The sequence below is a fragment of the Mixophyes fleayi genome, chromosome 5 (genome assembly GCF_038048845.1).
Source record: "Mixophyes fleayi isolate aMixFle1 chromosome 5, aMixFle1.hap1, whole genome shotgun sequence".
Lineage (NCBI taxonomy): Eukaryota > Metazoa > Chordata > Amphibia > Anura > Limnodynastidae > Mixophyes > Mixophyes fleayi.
This window is the reverse complement of record NC_134406.1, coordinates 56,499,226-56,517,345: the sequence shown is the minus strand read 5'-3', so window position 1 is coordinate 56,517,345 and position 18,120 is coordinate 56,499,226. Positions and strand designations below refer to the sequence as shown.

General features: G+C 38.4%; 1 protein-coding gene across 2 annotated transcripts in view; it reads left to right on the top strand.

Moving 5' to 3' along the window:
• IGF2BP3 (insulin like growth factor 2 mRNA binding protein 3) overlaps positions 1-12,264 on the top strand; it is a 58,507-nt gene extending 46,243 nt beyond the window's left edge. For both annotated transcript variants that reach the window (XM_075212228.1, XM_075212227.1), the window contains 12 exons: positions 1,448-1,499; positions 1,579-1,642; positions 3,548-3,859; positions 4,415-4,549; positions 5,092-5,214; positions 5,302-5,437; positions 7,377-7,508; positions 7,852-7,971; positions 8,056-8,130; positions 8,858-8,989; positions 10,285-10,398; positions 10,535-12,264. In XM_075212228.1, coding sequence (XP_075068329.1) covers positions 1,448-1,499; positions 1,579-1,642; positions 3,548-3,859; positions 4,415-4,549; positions 5,092-5,214; positions 5,302-5,437; positions 7,377-7,508; positions 7,852-7,971; positions 8,056-8,130; positions 8,858-8,989; positions 10,285-10,398; positions 10,535-10,639 — 1,500 coding nt within the window. In that variant the 3' untranslated portion in view covers positions 10,640-12,264. The remainder of the gene's footprint in view (positions 1-1,447; positions 1,500-1,578; positions 1,643-3,547; positions 3,860-4,414; positions 4,550-5,091; positions 5,215-5,301; positions 5,438-7,376; positions 7,509-7,851; positions 7,972-8,055; positions 8,131-8,857; positions 8,990-10,284; positions 10,399-10,534) is intronic.
• The last annotated feature ends 5,856 nt before the right edge of the window (positions 12,265-18,120 follow it).

Sequence of the window (18,120 nt, the reverse complement as noted above, 5' to 3'; positions counted from 1 at the left end):
GCAAGGTCAGCCACTCCTGCTTCAGATCCAACAGTAGTATACATTCTTCAGCTCACCTTCACCTTTGCCTGGTCATTAGTGATGTAGGAAGCACTGAGTACATTCTAGGTTTTCAGCAGTTTGGGTAATTGTGTTTACACCACATAATCGGTAACATGTGAAATGCTTTGTCAGTGGAAGAGAATAAATCCCAAAATATAGTTGGCACATGCAGGTCTTCAAAATGTTTTTAGGTTTATTGCTGAGCTTCTCCAACATAATGAAGTTGAAACATTTTGCACCTGATTCCCATTTGTATATTATTTTTTTTTAATTCCATGTTGCTTGAAACTTGGACGACACCCCCCCCTCCTTCTTATTTTTAAACTGAGTCCATAAGTGGGTATTAAATACGCTTGGCACTGGTTATCTCCAGTAGGGGACTCCTCTGCTGTACTTAGGAAATCTTGTGCTTGATCTTTCCATTTTTTGCATAGAAGTTTGTCTATTGTACAGCCTTTCTTAAGACAGCTGTGGCCTTGCACGTTGTATTAAATCCACCCTTTGCCCTGCTTATCATTGCATTTTTGTCCTATAGGTGATGCCTTTCTTGCCTTCCAGGCATAAAGGTTTTTGTTTAAGAATTGGTTATAGAGGATAATTATCTAGCTCATACCCACCTACCAGTATTAATTGCAGTGGTCTACACTGACATACTTTGATACAGATAGGTGGAAAATGTGAGTCCTTTCTCTTTGAGACCCTTTCTTAGTGTGGTATATCCATCAGGGTGATATGACCAAGTGCTGTGTACACTACATGTACGTTTGCTGGGCTGCTTACTGGGCAGCCCTTTTTTCATGTGTGATTTAATTCTTTTGGTGTTATGCTTTGAATTTTATTTTGCTAATCAAAAGAAAGGGAGCACACTAGACGTAATTATGCTTGTTCAATGATTATGAAGACAGCTATGTATGACCAGTTGTTTATTTGATTGTAGAAATCTATGAAATAATTTGTGAGACTCATCTATAAATCATTTAGGCTGGGTATACCCTACAGGGTTGTTTTCAGCCGATTATTGGGCTAATCACCCAATTAATGACTATTCTGCCCGATATCGTATTAGTGTTTACACTGCAATGATGAGCAATTATCGCTCCAGAGCACATCATATCGTTTAATTTGATTATTTTAAACACAAGATAAAAATCTTGTTCCACTATAGAACGATTACGTTCCATTTTGCAGTGTGTGTAAACTCTATGGAGATCATGACTGCATAGTCATCATAATCTCTTCAGCTGATGTTTATGACTGATGAAGAGCAAAGATCTGTAGTGTGCCCAGCCATAGTCTTTTAAAATGAATGTATCCCATAACATTTAAACATTAAGAGAAGTTGTATGTAAACATGGTTTTGATGTTTGTTTAGATGCTTAACACTTGTTTATCTTGTGTTCCTAAGGTACTGGACAGTCTTTTAGCACAATATGGGACAGTGGAAAACTGTGAGCAAGGTATGACATTAACTTTTAGCTAATTGCTAACAAAAACGGGAAGTGGATTGAATAATGGCGTTTCTCTCTTTATACCTAGTGAACACTGACACGGAGACTGCAGTAGTGAATGTAACTTATGCCAATAAGGAGCACGCTAGACAGTAAGTATAGTCCCTGTTTCTGACTATTTACCACACATCTGTGAAAGTCTTCATACACATATCTATAAAATGTACACGTGAGACTAGTTGAATGCACGGTTGCTTAAAAGGTCCAGTCTTATTTTTGTGTAGAAATCTGCCTGGTATACAGTGGGAAATTTGTAGTTTAATTTATTAATCAAATTCTCACACTATAGAATTTTATTTTATTGGCATTTGTGTAAGCTGCAATAACTGTTTTAGAGGTGGCTAAACTCGAAACCTTGTGCTAACCAAATCTTCAGGAAATGCATTTAACTAGTGGTTTCACTAGGTGACTGACATTTGTTGTTTAGTAAAGACAAAACTAATGAGCTCTCAGTAGAGCTACAATTTTGGTTGCCCCTGAATAAAAATATTCTCACCATACTATAAAAGACTATTCACCTGACGCGAACTACCAATGTTCACAATGTCTCCCAATCGTATTGCATTAAAACAATGAATCTGCCAGCAAAGCGTATAATCAATCTCCATTCGTTTTATCACTGCTGCCGTATAAAGTGACAGCATTTCATTGAGTATTCTGCCACCTTGTGGCTGGCCTGAAAATATTGCTCAGCTGTTTATGAAAGTAAATGGTTCCAAGAGTCCAACATTAGAGAACTGTTCAAAAGGGGCTGTGCACCATTTTGGTTATTTCAAAGTTGTCAAATGGATTTTCACATGCTTTTTGTAAATGCATTTGAGGGCATGTGTTGGTGAAGGTCTCGTTTTCTTCCTCCGTTTGGAACATGCTTGTTTCAAATATAAATGGCTTCCTAGATATACAGGTTTGTGCACCACTTAAAATCTGATTTATGATGAAAACCTGATCTTTTTAATACTATTCTTTCTAAATTGTTTAGTGTGAAGCCAAATCTCTTTATGGACATAAAGCCAAATATGGAAGCTTAAAATTACTTATCTAAAGCCTTTTATAAACTGTTTCCTTGTTTGCATTATACAAAGGTAAGGTATTGAATTACCACATGCAAAATACAAAGAATAGTGTATTAGTTATAATAAAGAAATATAAAACACAGGAAAGGTCACTCTGCAAACATTATTGTAATACAGGTGGGAATAAAAGTTAAGGCAAAGAGCTGGCAGCAAAGATATACCACTTTCATACTGCCGCCCCTGCAATTTCCCGGGTTTTTCCAAGCTGGGTTTTTGCCGAGGCAAAGAGCGTCCCAGCCCAGAGACCCCATTCACACTGCACCTTGGACCCGGGAATTTCTTGGGTCGACCCCATTCATGCTGAACACTGGTCTGCTCTGGCAATAAGTGTGAGTCATCACAAGAGGAGCTTTCATTGGCTGAGAAATACTGAGGTCATTTTAAGGGGACTGTTTTTTTTGGGGGGGTTTTTTTTGCACACAAAGATGAGGTCAAAATGGTTGGTGACTTCAGAGCATTGCTGTTCATGGCCGACGAGTCACTTTTGAGTAACCCGGAGTTCATGTTTTATTGTGTTTTATTCCACGGTGTGTCAGTGTTAACGATGATGCTATCCTCCAGCGTCCCAGACACCCAATCAGCTTCTTTCTGTGAGACCCGGGTATCACCATTCATACTGCAGGCTAACTAGGGTCCATGCGGGAATTACCCCACCAAAAGTCCTGGGTCTTCAGACCTGGAAATATTCACTAACGCCATTCATACTGTGCCTAAACCCGGGTCGTCTGAGCTTGCCCCGGCTAAAACCCGGGTTTTTGGGGCACGATGAATGGGGTATTACACATATTCTGTGTGGTTGCCCAGTGCAAACATCTATTTATTTATTTATTTATTTCTCCTTACACAAACAAAAGCTGTTTTTATACTATGCTGTTAAATTAAAATGTAACTTTCTCCCCCTGCTTTTTTCCATTTCAAAACCAGGGGCCTTGAAAAACTGAACGGCTATCAGCTTGAAAACTATTCCCTTAAGGTGACTTACATTCCTGATGAGATGGCCACACAACAAGCTCCCACCCAGCAGCTACAGCCTCAGCCGCAGCAGCCACATCCTCAAGGGAGGCGTGGGTTTGGGCAAAGGGGACCCCCCAGGCAGGGGTCCCCTGGTGCTGCTGCGAGACCTAAACCTCAGTCCGAGGTTCCGTTGCGCATGCTGGTTCCCACGCAGTTCGTAGGGGCAATAATCGGAAAAGAAGGGGCCACCATCAGAAATATTACTAAACAGACTCAGTCAAAGTAAGTTGTGTTGGGGTTGTTTTTTTGCGTTTTTTTTTTTTTTTTTTGTTTTTGTTTTTTTAATTTCCCTATGGTTATATGTATATACATGGCCACACAATATGCATGCTTCAGATCTCTCAAACCTGGAAAACCTTTTTATAAACTGTTCAGCTAAATTACATGTACTTGTCCCTCCTGCCTGCTTTGCTAGGGGCTTTTTACTTTATTTTATATATGAAACCCAGACATCTTGGAACTTTTATACTTGATGTTTTATATACTTGTTGTCTACACACAATGAAGGGAGCAGTTTTGTGGGCTGTATCAAAAATACGCCTAACAGTTTAGTATCATTGCTGTGGTGGCATCACAAAGTCCTGTATTGCTAGTCTACCTCCTCATGAATATTGGTTCAGCTCCCAAAATAGCTGACACAACTGAGAGTGATAGTAGCTGGGAAGTGCACTGTTATGTAGGCCATGCAGTGTTATACCAACTGGCAAATGTGTAGTCTGTTTAAAATGCAAACACTGAATAGGCAAACGCTTATCTGCTATTCATTCTTTCTTCCAGAATTGATATTCACCGTAAAGAAAATGCCGGAGCTGCAGAGAAACCAATTACCATCCACTCAACTCCCGAAGGTTGTTCAACAGCTTGTAAAATAATTATGGAGATCATGCAGAAGGAAGCTCAGGATACCAAATTGTAAGTATAGCATACTTTACGTGTAACCTGCGAGTCGGCTTTGTGAGTCACTTAGACATATTCTGTTTGTTGGCAAAACCAACCCGTGTGCCAGAGAGAAATTTATGAAGTATGTATAATAATTCAGGACCCAGTGTTAATGAGAAATAGGACCGAACTTTTAAAATGTTAATCTATTGTGTTTTTTTTTGTGTGTTTTTTTTTGGGGGGGGGGGGGAGGGGTTCTGGAGGTGGTCCATGTAATGCTCATATTCCAACCTCCAAAATGCAGAGAAATGTTATCTTATGCAGAGGCAGCGGTTAGTGGCGTTAAATGTGGCTATTATTTTGCAGCACATGTAGTATGGGTCATTTAAAGCCAACCAGCCCTTTTTTTTTTTTTTTTTTTTTTTATATTACACCACAAATAGGTTGTGTGTGTTTGTTACTAAGAACCATCCCCTCCTAGGTGTGCACTTTTTATCCATGTAAATGTAGACTAGACAGTCCCACTGCCTTACAGCTTGACCTATACTAACTGTAGAAAATGTTTGCTTTTATAGCACTGAAGAAATCCCCTTGAAAATACTAGCTCATAACAACTTTGTGGGCCGGCTCATTGGCAAAGAAGGGAGAAACCTGAAGAAAATCGAGCAGGACACCGATACAAAAATCACGATATCGCCGTAAGTTGCTCGAGCGCCAGTGGACGCCTGTTGTTCATGACGTAACTTGTGTCGGACTCTTACCATTTTTATCTTTCATGGCCCTAGACTCCAAGATTTGACACTCTATAATCCTGAGCGGACTATAACTGTAAAAGGCAGCATTGAGGCATGTGCCAAAGCAGAGGAGGAAATAATGAAGAAAATTAGGGAGTCCTATGAAAATGATATTGCGGCTATGAATGTAAGTGATCGGCATAATCTGGGTGGGAGGACGGAAATGTATTCCTATAACCTTATACAGAGTTTAGCATGAAGCTGAGACGGAAATGATCCACCCTGAATGGAATGATGCTCCAGATTCTAACTTGCTAGAGTACTAATCTTGCTGCAGAAATCTTCTTTAACCCCTTCCTTGGCAAGCTTGTACAAGTTTATTATGCTATAGTAGGGGTTAGGCGAGTGGTGTGTGCTGGCAGCAAATCTGTTGAATTGACCCAATTTCAACCTTGTGATCCCTCTTAATTTAATTTCTGACTAAGGGCAGTTACTGTATATTTGCCTGCCCAGTCAGCTTAAATATAATCATGTCTGATTTGTATCAAGCGCTTTGTTTAGGGATTGATCTGTGTGGATATCCTAATGTGCATGCTCCCCTTCCTCCCTGGATGTTATCTGTAGGCTCTCCCAATAGTTTAGTATGGACCACCACCTTTCTTTCCCTTCTAAACAGCCTATAGCAAAGTGTTAACTGCTAAATTGTTGGCAATGTATTTAAAGTTCCTGTAAAAATTCAACTAATACAGTGGAAAGTGTTCATTCTTTTCCTCAAAGAGGAAACTGTAAACACTTGTGTTTTTTTTGGGTTTTTAATAAAACCAACAAATAAAATTAAAAGGACAAAGTGAGCCTTCTAATAAACCAGAATTTAAAATATTTTATTCTGAGCTTATACAAAGAATTATGCTTGTAGATAGGGCGTATATCAAAAAGTTAAGCTGTGCAGATCAGAGCTACACACAGAATATTTGAAGATTTGGCTGGTGGTTACAATACATTGACTGCCATGTAGACTATTATACAAAATTGTAGTGAGCATCTTGCAGCTCTGAACCCAAACCAACTGGGTGTGGTCAGTTTATCACACATGCCATTATTATTACCAGTTGATCACGTTAGCAAGCATGTCTGACCAACCAGTCCCATAGTTTAGGCAATTTTACTCTGTGGCCAGCATTATCTACATAACAAGTGTGCATACAATATAATCTTGCTTTAATACTTTTGGGAATTTTTACATACATATTTGTGACTTAAGATATGCTTAATCATACTGTATTAAAAAAAAGTTTACTATAACTGCAATACAATTACAACTGCTACTCCGTTTTTTAACGTCATTACTAGTGTTTTATATGTATGGTATTCTTCTTACGGTGTTCCGGGTTTGTTATGAAATGCAGATTTCCATATATGCAAACTAAATTAAGTGAGCTATCTAAGGCCTGATGGACAAGTGTTTGTCCCATCTTGTAGCATGAGTTGATCCTCCAGGTTGTGAGCAAAGTTTTGGCAAACAAAACATGTGTATCAATGAGATCCTTTGGAGAACAGTCCCTGAATGCACATTGACCTTCGTTTTCTGTGCAGGAAAAACCCTTGAAAATTACATGTATGCTTTTTTATTTTCTTGGTCCATCTTGTATTCACTAGGAATGGTTGTGTACATTGAGGGCCAATCCTCCATCAGGAGCAGTCCTTTGTTTCTGTTTTAGTCAATGCTGCCCTCACATTGTGGTGGAGTTTGCCAGATCATGGGGTCATGAATAGGCCTTAAACAGATGAGCAGCATTCCGTGCTGACTGGCTTGAGCATAGTTGAGTGCAGCTTACGTCATAGTATCAGCGTTGTGTTATAGAATACAAGTGTATCAATGAGTCACTCGGAACAAAGGTTAATACTATATGCAGAGGCCTGTCCTTCAGCCAGTACAACTGAAGACTCTGCGTATGTCAAACTTGAAAGCCCCTGAAGGAAAACACATTTTTGTGTGTGGTATTTAGACAGCCTTTAGTTTACATTTACACAATTAGACATTTGGGATGAATAGTATGTTCTGCATCATGTTATAGTAATTTATAAAATTCTAAGATTGTATTTATTTGTATTTTGCCCTCCTACAGCTACAAGCTCATTTGATCCCTGGTTTAAACCTGAATGCATTGGGCCTTTTCCCACCTTCCTCTTCAGGCATGCCACCTCCTTCAGTTGGGGTGCCTTCACCTACGACCTCTACTTCTTATCCACCGTTTGGGGTAAGTAGTGGGGAACAGTGAATTGGTGACAGCAGTACTCCTAAACTAAGCCCATCAAGTACAGATGAGTATACATTTGTGCTTTGGTAGTGTGGTAGGTAATGTAAGTGCATTGCAGACAAGTATTTAGAATGGGGCTTTAAGAACACAGTAATGGCTACGTGTCTGTCTGTGTTAAGATCTCTGTCGTGTACATGTGTATCACCACATTCTCTACTTGAAATTAGTTGTAGAGGATACAGTGAGGGCAAAACAATTTCCTACTCTCAATTGCTCCCCACCACCTCGCAAAATGTATCCATGTGACTGTCCATTGGCTGAGACTTTCATACTTTACTTGCAGCAACAACCAGAATCCGAAACAGTGCATCTCTTCATACCAGCATTAGCTGTAGGAGCAATTATTGGCAAGCAAGGACAGCACATAAAGCAGCTCTCACGTTTTGCAGGAGCCTCCATCAAGGTACCCCACTGCCCTCACTCTTGACTATTCTCACCTTTTCTACAACTAAAATTGTAACAATGGCGTGTGTGTGGTTTGTTTCAGATTGCTCCAGCAGAGGGACCAGATGCCAAACTGAGGATGGTGATCATTACTGGACCACCAGAAGCCCAGTTTAAAGTAGGTGTATATATAAAGTAACCAATAGACATCTACATGGTAGAAGTTCCTGCACAGTCTCATAAACGTTTGTGGAGAGTATTTCTGTTTTATAGGCTCTTGAAAGTGTCTGAGGGTACACAGGACTATGCAGAATGGGTCAGGCCAGCCATTCAGATTTGTTCATGTTTACTTTAGTTGCCTCTGGAACAATATCATTGGTTCTGCTACTGCAGAACCCAATATAGTCCAATGATACTTTTCACTCTCATTGCTGCAAAGTCTTGTATCGCCACACTTTTTTATTCCATAAAATAAGACTCCCTTTCCATCCAGAAGCTCCCCTTCCCATCACTTCTTTGTAACATCTCGGTCATCTGTCTGCTTTCAGTCTAGACAGTCACATGACCTGAAAATCCCAGATTAAAAATACTTTGACATCACAAGCTTTGGACAAATACCAACTGAGGGGAGATCTTCTACACTTTGTATCATAAGCACATTTTCTTTTAAAACCCAAATATTCTTTCACAAGAACAGGAAATTTTTGCTTGCAAGTTTTTTAATATACAGATGCATAAAATAGTTGAAAACTAATGAAATGACAGGCTTGCTAACTAGAGTAAATTAAATAATCCCCACACCTTTATATCAATTAAATATTGAGTTAAAAAAAAAAAATCATCATTTATAATTGTGTTTATGATGCTATGGAATGCTAGTAAAATAATTTGATTTTTGTCTGCAGGCACAAGGAAGGATTTATGGTAAACTTAAAGAAGAAAACTTTTTCGGACCTAAGGAGGAGGTTAAACTTGAGGCTCATATTAAAGTGCCATCTTATGCTGCTGGACGTGTTATTGGCAAAGGAGGAAAAACTGTATGTTATATATAAGTATTAAATAAGTATGTGTGGCTAGAGGTAGATTTTTAATATATATAGTACAGAATGGGAGACTAATCTTGCTGGAAAGTGGGGAAAATGTGATGGAAATACAATTTGTGCACTTGTACCACTTTCCACGCTACCTAACCCTCCACTCCTCCCCTAACCCACTCCTGTCTGCAGTCATAAACCAGAGCATTAAGACCTAAAGGGCAGCATAAATAGGCAGCTGTGGTTACTGGTATATCTAAAATTGTGTACAGATTGAGTTGAAAAGAGGCGTATCCTGGAGAACTTCTAAATTCCAGGGTAAACATGAAGCTTGTTGTGAAAGCTGTAGGATTTCCCATGCATGTAAACAAGTTGGGTCTTCACGTCTGCCGTTCCCTACATCATGGTTTGTCCAGGTGTAAACTTGCATACTTTTATTTGCTTCAAACTCTATTGCGCCTAAAGTTAGCGGGTACTTGAAGACACCGTAATGGTCATAAAAACACACCTGCATCTCTCAGCAGATGCATCTCGTTTTGTGCCTCATTCTGTTTTTGGCATTCTCTTATTTTCTAAATAAGGCTCTATACCTGCTTCTGTATGCCACACATTGAGATTATATGGGGTGAAGTGGGAGCCTTATAGACCATATATTCAACCATACGGTGTCAACGCTTAATAGATTCCTATGTGAGCTGGTTCACATCCCATAGACAAGTTTCTTCCCTGACACTACTAGAGGCCATTCCAGATCAGTGTGCTATTCTAAAGGGTCTCTGATATAGTTTGTTCCTTTTGGCCCTGGTGCATACCACTTGTGCAGGCAAGATGGCAACTTCAGGTGTACAGTTAGGGCCACAATTTTATTCATACCACGTCTGGGGAACATCCCATGGAGTTGGCTCAATATGTGAATGTTTATTTCTAAGACTGCCCTGATGAAGGAAATCTCATGGTGTCATGTGGTGTGCACTGTCTGGCAGGATTGGTTCACCATCAGAATTAAGTAGTGTCCCCTAACATTCTAGCTCTATAGATATATTTTTAACACTAATCATCTTACATTGAATTTGATCTGCCCTTGTCTGCAATCTTGGTGAATTGTGAAGATGCATGAACCCAAATGTTCATGTCTTTTACAGAGAGAAGAAAATTATAGCTATGATTTGTAATTGTCAAACAAAGACCGTTTTTTTCCTGGTATACTTAGTGTTTTGGTAAATGAAATATTATAACATGTTCAGATTTTGTTGGTTGCTTTTTTTTTTTTTTTTTTTTATAATTTTATCTCTTTCCAGGTTAATGAGCTTCAAAATCTAACAAGTGCAGAAGTTGTGGTGCCCCGTGATCAAACCCCAGATGAAAACGATCAAGTGGTGGTTAAAATAACAGGCCACTTTTATGCAAGCCAGGTATATATATATGTAAAGCCTAAATCTTAACATGCCTCTACACTGAAACTTCTAATGGGGCAAAAATATGGTGTTCGCCTCAGTGGTTCATTTATGTATATATCTATTTATTTGCCTTATTTTTTTTTTTGTACAGCTTGCACAGAGAAAAATTCAGGAAATTTTGGCTCAGGTAAGAAGACAGCAGCAGCAACAGCAGAAGACGGCGCAAAGTGGACAGCCCCAGCCAAGAAGAAAATAAAGGTTCAGGAAAATGGCCCTTCAGAGACAGATGCCAGACCAAAGACAGACTGCATTATTGGCAGGCACCCCATGCCTGTCACTGCTAACTGGTTACAAAATGCCAACTAGCTTGTCACCTGTTTGAGGACCAGGCAACAATTAAAACTGTCTCTGAGAATGTATTATTTAGGCTATCAAACTTTTGAAACCCAGCTTTAAAAAAAAAAAAATACAAAAAAAAGAGAAAAAAAAGGAAAAAGAAAAGCGAAAAAAATAAGGACCCCTTCACTTCCCTTTTGATCTATTCTCACAAGTTTAACATAAACCTTGTTAGTCTTTTTTTTTTTTTTTTTTTATTGTTCTTATTCCCCCAACAATTTTAGAACTTTATTTAATGAAGCTTTCTCTTATGAGTTATCTGGTTCAAAAAGAAAAGGCATTGCTCTTTATACGTCCAGTTGTAGTAAAAAGAAAAAACTAAATAGTAGAGGGTGGGATTATTGGTGGGATAGTGTTAAAGGATATTGATGAGATTAAGTGTTAGTCCCAGTGTTGAACAAGTGGCATTTTTTTAATTTGGTTGCATTTTTACTTAACACTGCCATGAATAACCTAAGGGAAGTGTAGAAAGGTGTTGGCCAGGGCATAAAAAGATGAATATGCATTTTACTAAACTACCTCAGGCATTTAGTACCTCAATAAGAAATTGTTCCTTTTTTGCTTTTATTTTATTTTATTTTTTTTTTATTTTAAATTGTTTTGGTATTTTGTATACTTTATAAAGCTAATAGTTCTTGAGCATTTTATTTTTTTAATAAAAATAAAATATCAGCTGCCAGCTAGAAGAGCTGAAATATTTGGTCAGAGAATGCATCTGCTAGCTGCTGGCTGATGGGAGTAAAAGATGGGGAAGTTGCCTTGGTTTCCCTGAGGCCTTCCACAACATCATTTTGCTACAAAATTCAGTGAATGTTCAAAAATAGAAAATATAGAAAGGCGTCACCATACAGATAGCAGCAATGCCGTTTATTTTTACTTTACTATGAGATGAAAAAAAGTTTGACGGTACTTTTTTCTGGGAATATGACACAAGGAAGTGATGGAAAGAGGCCAGCTGGGTTTGGGGAATATATTTTTAGGATGCTATAAGACTGGAGTTTTTGTTTTTTATTTGGTTTATTTTTTTTAATATTTTCTAGTTTAATTTTTTTTTTTTTTTTTTTTTGTGCTGCTTGGTTGAATGCAATTGAACCCTTTGTGCCTTTGACCATCACTACCTAAATAATGCTACATTTAAACATTTGCAGCCCGTTTGAACTTTGCCATTCTGTTCAAAGAGCAAGCTTCATCAGTTTGGTAAACAAAAAAAAAAAAGTAAAAAAAAAAAACAAAAAAAACATACTTGATCTATGGGAGCATAAATATATATATATAAAATATATAAATATATTTCCTTTTTTAATTTTATTTTTCATAACCATCAATTGATGCTTCCCATCGGATTAATACATATTATGTTCGGTTACCATGACTGGGGTAGAGGGAACGGGGGATGGTTAAACATTTTGTTTGATCACACAATTGATAACGAAAGGCTTACGTTTACATATCCAGCCGCAGTAAAAAAAAAAAGAAAAAAAAAAAGGGCCACACAAAGCCACTTGGAAGGTTTAAAGCTGAATACAACCGTCTATTCTGGTTTGAAATAGATACAGCAGGGTTTATGCACACTTCTTATTTTTTGCAACCAACCATAAACTCTTCAGCTGCCAGTAGCAAGTAGGCAACTTACTACATGCTTCTGGCAGACCCAAGGGTATAAGCGGATAAAGAAATCAAAAGGCAGGGATAAAAGGAAAGCTACCAAATTCTTTTAATTTCAGAATGTAATTTGAATGATGATTGTGGTAATATTTACACATTCAAGTTTCTACAATAAACTTCAGTCTACCTCAGTTTTGAAAATGTGGCGACACATGGTGCATAAAGACTGCTGTGTGTGTGTATGTGTGGTCTTAACAGAGCCATGCGATTTACCTCTGAACCTTTATTTTTTTTTTATTTTTTTTTTGTGATGTTTTTGTGCATGAGATGATCACAATCACCATGCTGCACTGATTTGAGGGGCACAACTAGCAAAAACCATTTGTTTCATCATTTTGTTGATCTACCTCTTAGATTCATATTGAAATAGAGGCATTTCTACATAGAATAGATAATTTCCCAAAGATCATTGTTGTACAGATTAGATCTTTTTTTTTTTTTTTCTTTTTCTTACTTTTTTGGAAATGGTCTAAAGTGTTTTCTTTCTTATTATTCTTCCACTATATCTTACTAATTTGGATAAAATAAATAACTCAGAACCTATGTTGTAGTTTGAGAGAAACCTGAATATTTTTTTTTTTCTTGACAAGAGTGACTTCATTAAGTGTTTAGAATTTTTCTTACATTGATTAAAATACAGAACTATGAAAAGTTGTTAAAAATAACATTAAACTTTTGTTGAGGCCTAAGTATAGACCCAACTTTCTTTTTCTTAACATGTTGAAGCAGACATAACTTGATTATTTTCCATGGATTTTTATGTTACAGATAGGTGCTGCATTTACATCTGCTGATTTAAATACTGTCATATCTCTTTAAATTTCTAGACTGTTCGTGTGGTAATCATGTTATTTTCAATTGAGACTTGGTAACTTGGAGTATTTTGGCAATAGATACAGTAGAAAGTAATACTGTAAATGAATTTAATATCTGCAAAGCATGGATCATTTTTCATCTGTAATGTGCCCCCAAGCAGCTCCACTTGCCAGATGCCTCTGAATGGAATAAAGAGTTTAACTCCTAACCTTTGGTGGTTGTCCTTCTTTTTGTTAAAATTAAAGTGTGTGTGTGTTGGGGGGGGGGGAGATTATCTGTTAGGCCTCAGCAAGTTTGTCCAAAATCTAGGAGCCAGCTTCAGAATTTGAGTGCAGGAAAATGGTGCAGTTTATACAAAACTGGGTGTACTTTACAACTGCTAACAAAAACCTAAACAAAAAACAAAATTGTGCTAGAACTATATCATATACAAATACCATTGGAGCACACAATGTGTATATTATTTATTACGTGTGTGTAAAATATATATTCACACACTTTCTCTGAGAAACCTAAACATCAGCATGGGTGGGAAACTGGGCAGCCATGGAGTATTTCAAAGAATAAACAGTAACTACACATTTTTGTTCCTCTTCAATCCTTTATGGTAGCCATTACAATGGAAATTACCCAAGCAATATAGTGGGGGGGGAGGGCTCTAAGGCACAAATCTACAGCTACATATGCTGCAAAATCATGAATTCAGTGGCTGTGTGGAGAATGTATCCCAAACTAAGAGGTAAATTTATCAAGCTGCGGGTTTGAAAAAGTGGAGATGTTGCCTATAGCTACCAATCCGATTCTAGTTATTTGTTTAGTACATTCTACAAAATGTCAGCTAGAATCTGGTTACTATAGGTAACATCTCCACTTTCAGCTTGATAAATTTACCCCCAAAGGTAGATTATAAGACATCCAGATGATGATGATGACTCAAGATGATGTGGATACATATCCATCCAGCTGCTTTGCAAAGCTGTCGCTGAAGTCTGAGAACTTCTTGCCCAAGATGTTACTGATGCTTGTGTTGAGAAGGCTTTCAGTATCAGTGGCTCACTATGCCCATTCATCTTGTATGCCTGTATGATTGCTTCTAAACAAGACATTTCCAGATGGATCAGATCAGGGCCACACTAATATTCTGTACAAAAGCACAAGGAGGAATTCCATGTTCCTAAATGCTTCTGTACTTAATTAAATATATGGATACTGCCTTTACAGAGCGCAGTTTTCTTTTTCATCACTAGGTTGTGGACCAAAAGATGAGAGCACATGCTCCTGAATAATGTGAAATATAGATACTAATTTTGGCAGACATGTTGGATTAAATTTCCACTTTTATCTGCATAGATAATCAGAAAGGGTTTCTTACGCCACAGTGCCTATAATTCTCCAACTCTGAGCATCTGTAACTGCGTTAAAAACACCACCTTAGTGGTGAGAAACCCCTTGCAAAGGGGTTCATAAGGACATGAGCATGTTGAACACTAGGGAACCACAAAGGATGCTTTTGTTCTGTATGGTGTTTATCTGAACCCCCCCCCCCCCCCCAAGACGTTATTTGTTGTGATGGTAAAAGATGACTTTTTGTCCTGTTCACAATCCAGTCATATTCTTACAGAAAGGATATCGCTTGTGCTGGTCTATAATAGCATTGTTTTGGGAGAGTTTGGAGCACATTGTCAATCAAAACAGAGCCATATCATGACTCCTAACTTTATTTGGCCTCCAGGGCACCCTGGTATAAGTTCTTGCCAGACCAAAAGGTAGGTCAACTGGTAGTGATCGCCCATGGTCCAGAACTTGGGGACTTTCCTGTCATGTTTGATATGAAAATATGCTTTGTGAAGGTTTATGGATGTGAGAAAATCTGCTTTTCTGTGGGCATAAGGAAAATAATTCATACATTCCATGTAAAAGTGCCTGGTATAGACAAACTTGTTGAGCCTCTTCAAATCTGAAACTGTGTGAAAGGTACTTCATGACTTCCTGATTAAGAGTTTGCAGACTATTTTGTAAAGCTACCCACTCTAATAGGGTTGACTGAGTTCTGGATTGGACAGTTTCCCCAGGAATACAGACTTGTATGTTTTTGGGGTTTTTTTGGGTTTGTTTTTTTTTGAGATACCCATTCATCTGTAATAGTGGGTCCATACTTAAGCAAAGTGTGCAATCATGTCCCTTACTGGTATTAATGGGGACATATCTTGGCAATGGTCATTGTGGGTGGGCTCTGATTTGTTCATGAGTCCTTAAGTCTGAATGCCTGAAAGGACTGTCTGGGTGCAACAGGAATATGCACCCTTGACCTATAACCTACACTTATTTTGACATGTAGAGGAGATGAGGAAGACTCAACCTTCAAACTTGTGGCAAGGGGTTAGATTTTTCTATGTATGTATATGTATATATATGTATGTATGTGTGTGTGTGTATATATATATATATATATATATATATATATATATATATATATATATATTGGGAGAGTGCCTCTCGATGCATTTCAGCATGTGTTGTCTGTTTAAGTTTTCTTGGACCTCTGTATAAAATCTCTCCACACAGTCTAAGCCATGGTCATGTTTGACTTCAATGTGATTCAAGATGAAATGTAAAACTTTTTAAAACAACTCTCCATCTTTCTATCTTTAAGGTCCTGTGACCAGATGGACCACCTATTGTGTTGCTGGGTACTGTCTGGACTTGCCTTTCTACCATCCCCTTTCTCCAAAATGCACCCTCTAACCACAGTAGGAGGGGCTTTTGCTGCTGACAACACTAGGCTCCTTAGTGGCACCTAAAACTGCGTCCTGGGTAACTGTTGCTGATCGAGTAACCCCTTGCTGGTACACCTGACCTTGCCTCCAGATCAGGGTTGCTGTGGATGGTTTCCCCTGGCTATCACATTGACCAGAGCTGCAGGGTAGTGGGCAGAGCATTGGTACGAAGATGTTGGGTTCCAACCTCTCAACAGCCGGATAACGGATTAGATTTGGTCGAATCTGCAGGTCACAGGAAATACAGCAAGTAAGTAGTTGCCTACGCAGGATCTTGAAGCAATGATGTTTTATTAGCTCAAGTGTCCTAATAAGGACATTTACAAGCCAGTCTGTGATGCTAGCGATTTTCCTAGAATTTACAGATGGTATCATACTAATACATGGTCAAATAGTGTGCTTTTTATACAGATTTTCAGATACCCTGGCAAGAGCTAATCCAGTCTCTAACCAATCAAGGTGCTTCATGCAGCCTGCACATAATTCAGCCTGTAGGGGTTTAACACCTACGTCTGAGGTTTTCCTTTGAATGTATACCATCGGGATAGAACATTTTTCTAATCTTGATTTGAAGGCAATTTAACTTGCAAAATTAACATTCATCTGTGATCACTTCCATAGGGAGTCTACCAGCAAGTAAAATTACAACCTCCTTTCAGGCTCAGCAGACGTTTTGGTCACTCACCGATGGACAGGGCTAATTAACATGAGATTACCTGTCTCCAGACAGTTTCAAAACCCAAACATGACATACTGTCTCAGATGTCAATACATGTCCACACATACCAATATAAAAAAAGTATATTTGCAATGATATACAGAGGTGCACTGCGCTCCTAATTAAAATAAATATCTACAATAAGTAATTTGTATGTGATCCAGCGACAGGTGCTTTTAAGTGATCACCATCTTCAAAAGGGATAGTAGTTCTGGTCGACATACTAGCTACAGAAGCATCTACATTTGTAACCAAGCTTCACTTCTGAGCCTCTTTGTTACTAAATGGATACCTACATCTTAATCTCTTTGAGTTAGACTGTGTACATTACATATAAATAAGTTCTTTCACTAGTTGATGTACTGGAAAAACTCTACCCTTCTTAGGGTAATCTTCAAATTAGATTCTTGGTTCCTCATCCATACCCATAGACTTGTTTGCACAAAATCCACATTATAAATACCCTAATGTTTCTAGATTCATTCCAAAGGAGTCTCAGAATCCCATCCATATTTATCTGTGACCTTGCTCTCTTGAATCCTTGTATAGCGCACAGATCATCCTTACGCACAAAATACTCCTTCATCCACACTATAAGTGCCTTAAAGTGATCCACAAACTATATTGCTCTACTTTACACTCCTTCTTTCCTTCCACAGGCTTTACAGGAGTACTGAAAGAATATGGTGTTACGAATAGCTAACTAATTTAAAATGCATGAACAAAAATGTATCCCTAATTTGGAGCTTACTGATTAAAGGGTGCCCTTCAGCTGTTTGGGGTTAGACTCCGACTCCATTCCGGTGCAGATTTTCGGCTGCTGCACTAAAACTGAAAGTGGCAATCCTTTCCCAGAACTGGGAACGGTTCAGAGTTCTCATTTAACCTGGTCTTCATATTGAAGCCTTGTGATCTATGACGTGGTGAGGGCATGTGCAAACGGCTGAGGTGCGTAAACTGAAGTGAAATTTTAAATCCTTACACCAGGAAGTAAATGTATTAACCAGTGGATTCTGCAAGCCATTGACGTTTTAAATTTCCTCTGCAAAGTCGCTGGATATCGGTGACTTGCAGAATCCGCTGGTTATTACGTTTACCCCCAGATCTGCTCAGAGGTAGCAGCCTGGTTTGCCCAGGTAGCTCTTACAGCATGGATGGTGTATTGCTGCGACCACAAAGAAAGTAAGCACCCTGCACTACAGAAAAATAACACTACTTGACCTACCTATACTACAGACTGAAAAAAACAAAGGGGACGAGGAGGTGCTGTCTTATATACTGACTGGGGTAATTTTTTAACCTATATCTACTTAAGCTTGAAAGGGAACCTAAATAGTGTGATGCCAGCAGTAAGGGTTTGAACAG